Source organism: Procambarus clarkii, chromosome 18, assembly GCF_040958095.1.
Source record: "Procambarus clarkii isolate CNS0578487 chromosome 18, FALCON_Pclarkii_2.0, whole genome shotgun sequence".
Classification (NCBI taxonomy): Eukaryota; Metazoa; Arthropoda; class Malacostraca; order Decapoda; family Cambaridae; genus Procambarus; species Procambarus clarkii.
In genome coordinates this window covers 45,757,126-45,769,650 of record NC_091167.1, presented here as the reverse complement: position 1 = coordinate 45,769,650, position 12,525 = coordinate 45,757,126, and the positions used below count along the sequence as shown (strand labels likewise).

The 12,525-nt window shown below is 41.3% G+C and overlaps 1 protein-coding gene across 1 annotated transcript in view; it reads right to left on the bottom strand.

Moving 5' to 3' along the window:
- Positions 1-1,200: 1,200 nt before the first annotated feature.
- Positions 1,201-12,525, bottom strand: part of LOC123754654 (uncharacterized) — a 67,425-nt gene continuing 56,100 nt past the window's right edge. The window contains exons 6-7 of the mRNA XM_069326873.1: positions 12,358-12,486; positions 1,201-1,285 (exon numbers count right to left, since the gene is read on the bottom strand). Of these exons, the coding sequence (XP_069182974.1) occupies positions 1,201-1,285; positions 12,358-12,486 (214 nt within the window). The remainder of the gene's footprint in view (positions 1,286-12,357; positions 12,487-12,525) is intronic.

Here is a 12,525-nt window from a genome sequence, read left to right as displayed (position 1 = left end):
TATTATCACCTGACCCAGTGCGGGTATAAAATCAACTAATATATATATATATATATATATATATATATATATATATATATATATATATATATATATATATATATATATATATATTGTGACGGGAAAGTGTTCGAGTGTAGATGTTCGGCAGTCCTCCAATGGCAGGTGTCAATGCCTGGTCACACTTACAAAAAAAAGATAGACTGCTTGCCTGTTGTCTGTGGTAAGTGAGAGGGAGGAACACATAAAACACAGAGTATGAACAATGAAACTTTCATATATTTACTTTAAACATAAATGAAAATAAAGACAAATCTCAGGTAAATGAATAGTGCAATCAAATAACAAATATAAATGCAAAAACAATGTGAGACAAAAGTAAATGGTAAAATGGTGCTGAGAATATTGGCTATGGCTGAGACCTCCCTTAGTATACAAAAGCCAGAGAGCTTAGTATGCCAGAGAGAGATGTCAACTCTAGGAGCACAAAGAATATTCTAAAGTTGATGGCTAGGCCAGGCTCAGTCGTCGACTCAGGTAGATGGCGCTGAGGTGCAGTGTGCAGGTGTGTAGTCGGCGAGTCACCAATCAGGAGCAGACAGGCTGGAATGGGTAGTTGGCTGGTTGACGACGAGCCGGCATGGAGGGTGTGTGGAGTTGGGGGGGGGGGGGGTTCTTGGGTACGTTTTGCCTCCTGGTCCAAACGTTTTGTGCTACCGGTAGACATGTCTTGAATGTAGCATCTTATACTTTTATACTGGACGTATCTTTAGGTAGGGAAGAGCAGGCTCAATCTCTCTTGAAAGAGATTATCGTCACAACTCTCCCCCGAAGCCTGCGGTTCCGGGTGAAGTTACGTCTCCAGGTGGTAGAGTGGTAGGTGGAGCTGCCTCTACCTCATAGACTCTGGAGAGGGCGTCTGCTATGATGTTGTCAGAACCCTTGATGTAGAAGATCTCCAGGTTGAAATTTTGCAGATATAAAGCCCATCGTAGAAGCCGTTGATTGTTGAATTGGGCTTGCTGCAGGAAGCGTAGGGGGATTGTGGTTCGAGTAGATGGTGGTAGACCGAGTACCTTGCAGGTACGGTTCGAAGTGCTGCAAGTTCAGGACGATGGAGAGTGGCTCCCTTTCGATTGTGCTGTAGTTCCTTGTAGCTGTAGTAGCTAACAGGTAGAATCTCCTCGCCTCGTTGTTGCATCAGGTCACCCCAATGCCGGTACCACTGGCGTCGATATGGAGGATGAAAGGCTTCGTGATATCTGGCGAGGCGACGAGAATAGGACTAGAACATGGTAAAGGAGCACTATTATAGTCCTGTAAATTGGGATGAAGATCAGGTAGGATTTCCGAGTTGGATAGCACCGACTCAGTGTTAGTGCTTTCGGGAGAAGCAGGGAAGGTTTCACAGTGGAGGTATGGACCTTTAAATGTGGAGACTGATTCCAACACAGTGGGGGGAGTACCTTGATACTGCTTCAGGAGGTTGACGTGGCACAACTGGGTCTTCCGCCGCCTATCTGGAGTCTCAAGAACGTAGCTGTGGTTGTTTCTGCACTCCTTGATGCGGTAAGGTCCTGAAAACTTGTTTTGCAATGGAGAACCTGGGATAGGAAAGTATGCCAACACGAAGTCTCCTGGTTTAAATTTCTTTAATTTGCTGCTTTGGTCAAAATGAGTCTTCATCTTCTCCTGTGCTTTCAATAGATTGTCATTAGCAAATTTACGTACTCTCTCTAGAATGTGTTTTAAGTTTTGAAGAAATTGGGGCACATTCTGAGAGTCACTAAAGGTGGCATTACGTAGAGAGTCTTAGAAAGCTTTGAGAGGAGTACGGCACTTACGTCCGTAGAGCATGTCATAAGGAGATACTCCTAGAGACTCATTGGGGAGACTTCTGAAAATACACATAATGAGATCAAGTTGTTTATCCCAGTCCTTCAAGGTGTCATTGCAGAACTTCTTTAGGAGTGCTTTAATAGTCTGATGACTGCGTTCAAGAGAACCCTGTGAAGCAGGATGATAGGGGCTGGACAATACCTGTGTGATGTTGAACTCCTCCAGTGTCTTCTTGAAGAGATCACTGGTGAAGTTGGTGCCACAGTCACTTTGAACCTCTCTTGGCAATCCATACTGGGTGAAGATCTTCAATAGGTGTTTCACCACAGTAGCAGCCGTAATGTTCTTTACTGGAACTGCTATGGGGAATCTGGTGGTAGGACACATGATAGTTAGTATATAGGCGTTGCCAGAACTGGTCCGGGGTAAAGGACCAACACAGTCTATGATGAGTCTGTGGAAAGGTTCTGAAGGCACCTGGATGGGTTTTAGTGGAGCCTGGGGAATAGAGATGTTAGGTTTACCTGCCATCTGACATGTATGACACTGTTGCACGTACTTTTTAACGTCTTTTACCATACCTGGCCAGTAGTAGTCTTGTCTGATTCCGTGGTAGGTTTTGTTAAAACCATAGTGAGAAAGAGCTCCGTGGGCCAGGTGTAGAATATCGGGCCGTATGCTGGTGGGAATCACTAGTTGTTTGACATTGGCCCAATCGTCGTCCTCCTTCAGCTTGCTGGGTCTGTATCTGCGGTAGAGCAACTCATTCTCTAGGAAGAACCCAGGAATACTGTCAGGTTGAGTCTCAGCCTGGAAGAATAATGGTGTTAATGATTGATCTTCCCTCTGTAACTTACGGAACTCCAAACTGGTAAGATATGGGGGTAGATTCTGAGGGTCTTGAGGGACAGCGGTAGCAGTACAATCAGCTGGTTGCGGGCGTGCAGCTTGGGCACGGGTTATCACCAAAACCGGAGGAGAAACTTTATCACTTTCTTGGACCTCTGCTGGAACATATTCAAAGATGGGATTATCCATTACAGAGGTACACACCTGGGGTTTGTCCGTGATGATCAGGTTGGACGGTTGCAGATCTTCTGCCAAGTCGTTGCCCAGGAGAAGTTGCACTCCAGGCATGGGAAAAGGCTTTTCCCTGATGGCGACCTGGACTTCACCGGTCACGAAGGGGCAATCCAGGTGGACTCTGGCGAGTGGATACGGAGTGGTAGCAGTGAGGTCAGTGATAAGGACTGTTTCCCCAGTGTAGGTGATGTTAGGCACAGCTGATTTCAATATAATGGACTGAAGAGCTGCTGTGTTCCTCAAGATCTTCAATTTGAAACGTCCCTCCGAATCTGTACCATTGGTAGAGACAGTTTATGTAGAATAGAACCAATGAAGAGCAGAGGTGCCATAGGCACAATCAGAGAACACTGTATAAACATCAGAGGTCCGCGGTTGTTCAACGTCCTCCCAGCAAGCATAAGAAATATTGCCGGAACAACCGTGGACATTTTCAAGAGGAAACTAGATTTATTCCTCCAAGGAGTGCCGGACCAACCGGGCTGTGGTGGGTATGTGGGCCTGTGGGCCGCTCCAAGCAACAGCCTGGTGGACCAAACTCTCACAAGTCGAGCCTGGCCTCGGGCCGGGCTTGGGGAGTAGAAGAACTCCCAGAACCCCATCAACCAGGTATCAACCAGTTCCAGGATACAGGTGTTTACTGAAGAGAGAAAGATCATTAACATGAACACCAACATTCATCACAGGCTTACCGGACTTAGGAGGAGTCTGTTGGGGTTTAGTAGATTCATTGCTCTTGTATTGAGCCTTCCCACATCTATCTATGGTATGTCCATAGAGTTTGCAATACTTATAATACAATTGTGAGCTCGTTTGATCTGTACTCACTTTATCGTAACTGTACCAAGACTTCTTACTGGAAGGTGGTTCTGGTGTCAGCCGGTGGATGAGGCTGTAGGTGTCAGCCGACTTCGCACATTTGATGTAGTCGGTTTCTTCTTTGTCTGCTAGATATAACCGGACGGAAGGGGGAACACGTCTCAAGAATTTCTCAACTAGCATGAGGTTGATGAGTTCTGCAAATGTAGAGACATGTGCTGCTTCCAGCCATTTCATAAAATATCTTTTCTTTGTATTGGCAAATTCTAGAAAGGTGGTGGTATTTGCCTTTAGATGGTCTCCGAATTTTCGTCGGTAGCTTTCGGTGGAGAGAAGGTAGGCATCCAAAACTGCTTGCTTTAGGGTCTGGTAGTCATTCTCAGACGCTAAGGTACTGAGAGTAACTGCAGCTCTACCTGTAAGATGCTTTCTGAGAAGGGTAGACCATTGATCAGCAGGCCAGCTAAGTTTATTAGCTAGGGTCTCAAAGGTGGTAAAAAAAACATCAATCTCTGTCACAACGAATGGTGACATAAACTTACTTGCATGGGAGACATTGAAACTTACTGGAAGACTGGCGGTAGCTTGTTGGCGCTGAGTGTGGTGTGAAGTCTCCAACGTGAGTTCTCGTCGACGACATTCTATAACCATATCCGCTGCTGTTTGTCATGCTCGCGTTGTATCTCCAGGTGGCGCTGTTTTGCTTCAAGCTGTACTCGCTCACGCTCACGAAGTATTGCAGTCTCACGTTCCTTGAGGGCCATCTCTCGTTCTTGTTCTTCTTTCCTGATTGCAGCCTCTCTTTCCTGCTCTTCTTTCCTTATTGCAGCTTCTCTTTCCCTCAGTTGTAGAGCTCCTTTCGCAAGGACCGCCTCTCTTTCTTGTTCTTCTTTCCTCATTGCAGCTTCTCTTTCCCTCAGGGTCGCCTCGCGTTCCCTCATTTGTAGAGCTGCTTGCTGTTGCTCCCTCTCGAGCTTTGCGAGTTCGAGTTTGAGTTTCATAGTGGCCAAATCATGTTTATCTGCAATAGAATAAGTTTCGTGAGTTTCAGAGTCAATTGTCCCTTCATCTAAGAGGTGATCCATTAATAAGTTATGCAATTCATTTTTGTTGGCTCCATAGGGAACATCTAGTTGATACTCGTGTGCAAGAGTTTGTAATTCAGTTCTCTTGGCACGACATAAGGTCCCTATTTCACCTGCTGGATCGTTACGAAAAGCTTGGAGATGAAACATGGTGAAAGACAGCAAATGAATGTACAACGAATATAGTTGTGATATGGTAAATGTCAGAAACAGGATAACGTGGCAACTGGTAACTATCCTGTGGAATTTTAATCTTTAACAATTAAAGTTAATTTTAGGATGGTAAATGATTAGTCAATCAAAAGCGCAGGAAATCTTAAACCCGGTACTCAATGTAAGACAACAGCCAAGCAGTCTCTTTTTTTTTGTAAATGTGACAGGCATTGACACCAGCCATTAGGAGGACTGCCGAACATCTACACTCCTACACTTTCCCTTCACAATATATATATATATATATATATATATATATATATATATATATATATATATATATATATATATATATATATATATATATATGTATATATATATATATATATATATATATATATATATATATGTATATATATATATATATATATATATATATATATATATATATATATATATATATATATTATATATATATATATTTATATATATATATATATATATATATATATATATATATATATATATATATATATATATATATATATTAGTATATTTTGGTAGCAGTCTTTCCTGTAGACATATTTTATTAAATATGACCGAAAAAGTAAGATTAATAATTCTAACACGAATTTTCTCAATCTTTCGTACATTATGCTTCACTGTTGGAGGTAAATCAAAAATCACTTCTCCAAAATTCATTTTTATTTCTAGTCTGACGCGACACGGGCGCGTTTCGTAAAACTTATTACATTTTCAAAGACTTCACAAATACACAACTGATTAGAACTTGCGTTTCCCTGATTTTATATCTACATTTGAGTGAGGTGGGAAGGGTGATGTGGCATTACATTTGAGTGAGGTGGGAAGGATGATGTGGCATTAGAGGATATTAATAGGGTATTAAAAGTATCAACACAAGACAGAACACGAAACAATGGATATTGAATAGAAGTGTTTGTAGAAAGCCTATTGGTCCATATTTCTTGATGCTTCTATATTGGAGCGGAGTCTTGAGGTGGGTAGAATATAGTTGTGCAATAATTGGCTGTTGATTGCTGGTGTTGACTTCTTGATGTGTAGTGCCTCGCAAACGTCAAGCCGCCTGCTATCGCTGTATCTATCGATGATTTCTGTGTTGTTTACTAGGATTTCTCTGGCGATGGTTTGGTTATGGGAAGAGATTATATGTTCCTTAATGGAGCCCTGTTGTTTATGCATCGTTAAACGCCTAGAAAGAGATGTTGTTGTCTTGCCTATATACTGGGTTTTTTGGAGCTTACAGTCCCCAAGTGGGCATTTGAAGGCATAGACGACGTTAGTCTCTTTTAAAGCGTTCTGTTTCGTGTCTGGAGAGTTTCTCATGAGTAGGCTGGCCGTTTTTCTGGTTTTATAGTAAATCGTCAGTTGTATCCTCTGATTTTTGTCTGTAGGGATAACGTTTCTATTAACAATATCTTTCAGGACCCTTTCCTCTGTTTTATGAGCTGTGGAAAAGAAGTTCCTGTAAAATAGTCTAATAGGGGGTATAGGTGTTGTGTTAGTTGTCTCTTCGGAGGTTGCATGGCTTTTCACTTTCCTTCTTATGATGTCTTCGATGAAACCATTGGAGAAGCCGTTATTGACTAGAACCTGCCTTACCCTACAGAGTTCTTCGTCGACTTGCTTCCATTCTGAGCTGTGGCTGAGAGCACGGTCGACGTATGCGTTAACAACACTCCTCTTGTACCTGTCAGGGCAGTCGCTGTTGGCATTTAGGCACATTCCTATGTTTGTTTCCTTTGTGTAGACTGCAGTGTGGAAACCTCCGCCCTTTTCCATGACTGTTACATCTAGAAAAGGCAGCTTCCCATCCTTTTCCGTCTCGTAAGTGAAACGCAGCACGGAACTCTGCTCAAATGCCTCCTTCAGCTCCTGCAGATGTCTGACATCAGGTACCTGTGTAAAAATGTCGTCAACATACCTGCAGTATATGGCCGGTTTCAAGTTCATGTCGACTAAGACTTTTTGCTCGATGGTACCCATGTAGAAGTTTGCAAACAGGACACCTAGGGGAGAACCCATAGCGACCCCATCTACTTGCTTATACATATGCCCATCCGGGCTCAAGAAGGGTGCCTCTTTAGTACAAGCTTGGAGTAGTTTCCTCAGAATACTTTCTGGCATGTCAAGAGGAGTACAGGCTGGATCACGATACACTCTGTCGGCTATCATTCCGATTGTCTCGTCCACAGGTACGTTGGTAAACAGCGATTCTACGTCCAACGAGGCTCTTATCCCTGTGGCCCGTGCGCCCCGCAGTAAGTCCACAAATTCCTTTGGAGACTTCAGGCTGAAGGCGCAAGGAACATAAGGAGTCAGCAGGCCGTTGAGTCGCTTTGCCAATCTGTACGTGGGTGTGGGTATCTGGCTAATGATTGGCCGAAGTGGGTTTCCAGGCTTGTGCGTCTTGACATTTCCATACGCATATCCAGGTTTATATTCCCCAATGATCTTTGGCAGGTGGAGTCCGGATTTCTTGGCGTTCACAGTTTCGATCAGTTTGTTGACCTTTGCTTTTAATTCGGCTGTAGTGTCCTTCGTTACCCTTTGGAACTTAGTTTGGTCAGAGAGTATGATGTTCATTTTCGCCAGATATTCGTCTTTTTTAAGAATGACATATATTGGCGACTTGTCACCTCTCCTGACAACTATCTCCTTGTTCTCACGAAGGCTTTTAGCTGCCGCTCTAAGCTCGGGGGACACGCGCCCGTGTCGCGTCAGACTAGAAATAAAAATGAATTTTGGAGAAGTGATTTTTGATTTACCTCCAACAGTGAAGCATAATGTACGAAAGATTGAGAAAATTCGTGTTAGAATTATTAATCTTACTTTTTCGGTCATATTTAATAAAATATATATATATATATATATATATATAGATATATATATATATATTAATAAATATGACCGAAAAAGTAAGATTAATAATTCTAACACGAATTTTCTCAATCTTTCGTACATTTCTTTTCACTGTTGGTGGTAATTCAAAAATCAATTCTCCAAAATTCATTTTTATTTCTAGTCTGACTTGAGCACGTTTCGTAAAACTTATTACATTTTCAAAGACTTTAGTTAACACATACACAACTGAATAGAACTTACACATCTCCGATTTGTTTATATCTACATTTGAGTGAGGTGGATGGGGTGAGGTGGTATTAATAGGGTATTAATTTCATCAACACAAGACAGAACACGAAACAATGGGTATTGAATGGAAGTGATTGCAGAAAGCCTATTGGTCCATATTTCTTGATGCTTCTATATTGGAGCGGAGTCTTGAGGTGGGTAGAATATAGTTGTGCATTAGTTGGCTGTTAATTGCTGGTGTTGACTTTTTAATGTGTAGTGCCTCGCAAACGTCAAGCCGTCTGCTATCGCTGTATCTATCGATGATTTCTGTGTTGTTTACAAGGATTTCTCTGGCGATGGTTTGGTTGTGGGAAGAGATTATATGTTCCTTAATGGAGCCCTGTTGCTTATGCATCGTTAAACGCCTAGAAAGAGATGTTGTTGTCTTGCCTATATACTGGGTTTTTTGGAGCTTACAATCCCCAAGAGGGCATATATATATATATATATATATATATATATATATATATATATATATATATATATATATATATATATATATATATATATATATATATATATATATATATATATATATATATTCTGCAGTTCTTGTGCGGCTCATATTTGTGTCCACGTAATTCCCAGTCATTTTTCATTGTACCTCACCTCACTTCAATAATTAAGATTAATAATTCTAACACGAATCTTCTCGATATTTCTTACGTTCTTCTTCACTGTCGAGGGTAATTGATAAAGTAACTCTCCAAAATTCATTTTTTTTTCTTCCTGGTCTGACGCCTGAACTCGTTTCCTAATTCCTTATTACATTTTCAAAGACTAGTTTACATAAACTGTAAAGGGGACCATTCAGGCTTGTTCGCAGTTATGTTCCTTACATGTGCCCCAAAGAATGAGGTGATTTGATAAAATACCATGCCCAAGATTACCATCAGAGGGCCAGCGGGATGATGGGGAATTAGCCTCAGTTACTATCATCTTTTGTCTGGTCGTGATGGTTGAGTGGTTAAGGGGTCCTGTACACCAGTTGCAGAGTGCGTCTGGCAGTATGGGTTCGAATCACTTCTGGGGTGTGAGTTTTCAGTTGGATATATACCTGGGGACCACTCAGGCTTGTTCGTATTTGTGTTCCTCACGTGTGCCCCCAAAAATGAGGTGATTTGATAAAATACAATGCCCAAGATTACCATCAGAGTGTCGGCGGGATGATGGGGAATTAGCCTCGGGTACCATCATCTTTTGTCCGGTCGTGATGGTCGAGTGGTTATGGGATCCTGTACATCAGTTGCAGAGTGCTTCTGGCAGTATGGGTTCGAATCACTTCTGGGGTGTGAGTTTTCAGTTGCATAATGCCTGGGGACCATTCAGGCTTGTTCGCATATATATATATATATATATGAATGAAAACTCACACCCCAGAAGTGACTCGAACCCATACTCCCAGAAGCAACGCAACTGGGGTGTGAGTTTTCATTCGCATATAGTCCTGGGGACCATTCAGGCTTGTTCGCATTTGTGTTCCTCACGTGTGCCCCAAAGAATGAGGTGATTTGGTGAAATGCTATGCCCAAGTTTACCATCCGAGTTGCCGTCGGGGAAGTGGCTCAAATAGCCTCGGCTATCACTTCCTTTTGACGGCCGTGATGGTCAAGCGGATTAAGGCGCCCTGTAGTTACCAGTTGTGTTGCTTCTGGGAGTATGGGTTCGAGTCACTTCTGGGGTGTGAGTTTTCATTCGCATATAGTCCTGGGGACCATTCAGGCTTGTTCGCATTTGTGTTCCTCACGTGTGCCCCAAAGAATGAGGTGATTTGGTGAAATGCTATGCCCAAGATTACCATCCGAGTTGCCGTCGGGGAAGTGGCTCAAATAGCCTCGGCTATCACTTCCTTTTGACGGCCGTGATGGTCAAGCGGATTAAGGCGCCCTGTAGTTACCAGTTGCGTTGCTTCTGGGAGTATGGGTTCGAGTCACTTCTGGGGTGTGAGTTTTCATTCGCATATAGTCCTGGGGACCATTCAGGCTTGTTCGCATATATATATATATATATATATATATATATATATATATATATATATATATATATATATATATATATATATATATTATATATATATATATATATATATATTTATATATATATTTATATATATATATATATATATATATATATATATATATATATATATATATATATATATATATATATATATATATATATATATATTAGTATATTTTGGTAGCAGTCTTTCCTGTAGACATATATTATTAAATATGACCGAAAAAGTAAGATTAATAATTCTAACACGAATTTTCTCAATCTTTCGTACATTTCTTTTCACTGTTGGAGGTAATTCAAAAATCAATTCTCCAAAATTCATTTTTATTTCTAGTCTGATGTGACACTTGAGCGCGTTTCGTAAAACTTATTACATTTTCAAAGACTTTACTGAATAGAACTTACATATCTCCGATTTGTTTATATCTACTTTTGAGTGAGGTGGATGGGGTGAGGTGGTATTTAATAGGGTATTAATTTCATCAACACAAGACAGAACACGAAACAATGGGTATTGAAATGGAAGTGATTGTAGAAAGCCTATTGGCCCATATTTCTTGATGCTTCTATATTGGAGCAGAGTCTTGAGGTGGGTAGAATATAGTTGTGCATTAATTGGCTGTTGATTGCTGGTGTTGACTTCTTAATGTGCAGTGCCTCGCAAACGTCAAGCCGTCTGCTATCGCTGTATCTATCGATGATTTCTGTGTTGTTTACTAGGATTTCTCTGGCGATGGTTTGGTTGTGGGAAGAGATTATATGTTCCTTAATGGAGCCCTGTTGCTTATGCATTGTTAAACGCCTAGAAAGAGATGTTGTGGTCTTGCCTATGTACTGGGTTTTTTGGAGCTTACAGTCCCCAAGTGGGCATTTAAAGGCATAGACGACGTTGGTCTCTTTTAAAGCGTTCTGCTTTGTGTCTGGAGAGTTTCTCATGAGTAGGCTGGCCGTTTTTCTGGTTTTATAGTAAATCGTCAGTTGTATCCTCTGATTTTTGTCTGTAGGGATAACGTTTCTATTAAAAATATCTTGCAGGACCCTTTCCTCCATTTTATGAGCTGTGGAAAAGAATTTCCTGTAAAATAGTCTAATAGGGGGTATACGTGTTGTGTTAGTTGTCTCTTCAGAGGTTGCATGGCGTTTCACTTTCCTTCTTATGATGTCTTCGACGAAACCATTGGAGAAGCCGTTGTTGACTAGGACCTGCCTTACCCTACAGAGTTCTTCGTCGACTTGCTTCCATTCTGAGCTGTGGCTGAGAGCACGGTCGACATATGCGTTAACAACACTCCTATTGTACCTGTCTGGGCAGTCGCTGTTGGCATTTAGGCACATTCCTATGTTCGTTTCCTTAGTGTAGACTGCAGTGTGGAAACCTCCGCTCTTTTCCATGACTGTTACATCTAGAAAGGGCAGCTTCCCATCCTTTTCCATCTCGTAAGTGAAATGCAGCACGGAACTCTGCTCAAATGCCTCCTTCAGCTCCTGCAGATGTCTGACATCAGGTACCTGTGTAAAAATGTCGTCAACATACCTGCAGTATATGGCCGGTTTCAAGTTCATGTCGATTAAGACTTTTTGCTCGATGGTACCCATGTAGAAGTTTGCAAACAGGACACCTAGGGGAGAACCCATGGCGACCCCATCTACTTGCTTATACATGTGCCCATCCGGGCTCAAGAAGGGTGCCTCTTTAGTACAAGCTTGGAGTAGTTTCCTCAGAATATTTTCTGGTATGTCAAGAGGAGTACAGGCTGGATCACGATACACTCTGTCGGCTATCATCCGACCCATGGGACAAATCGGAGATATGTAAGTTCTATTCAGTAAAGTCTTTGAAAATGTAATAAGTTTTACGAAACGCGCTCAAGTGTTGCGTCAGACTAGAAATAAAAATGAATTTTGGAGAATTGATTTTTGAATTACCTCCAACAGTAAAAAGAAATGTACGAAAGATTGAGAAAATTCGTGTTTGAATTATTAATCTTACTTTTTCGGTCATATTTAATAATATATACATATATATATATATATATATATATATATATATATATATATATATATATATATATATATATATATATATATATATATATATATGTATATATATATATATATATATCGTGGGTGCATCCAGGAGGCCACATTCAGTAACTAGGTTTCCCGAGGAATGTCCGACACTTACTTGGCAAACTTGTCAGGGAAGAGCGGGAGGCTGGTGGTGAGAGCAAGGCCTCGGTGGGGCGTCCAGAAGCCTATCTTCAGCGCCTGGGCTCCATGGGACCAGTATGGAAGGTGGATGTAAAGGGTGACCCTGCAAATAATACATGTAGTGATAAAACGTGATCCTAAA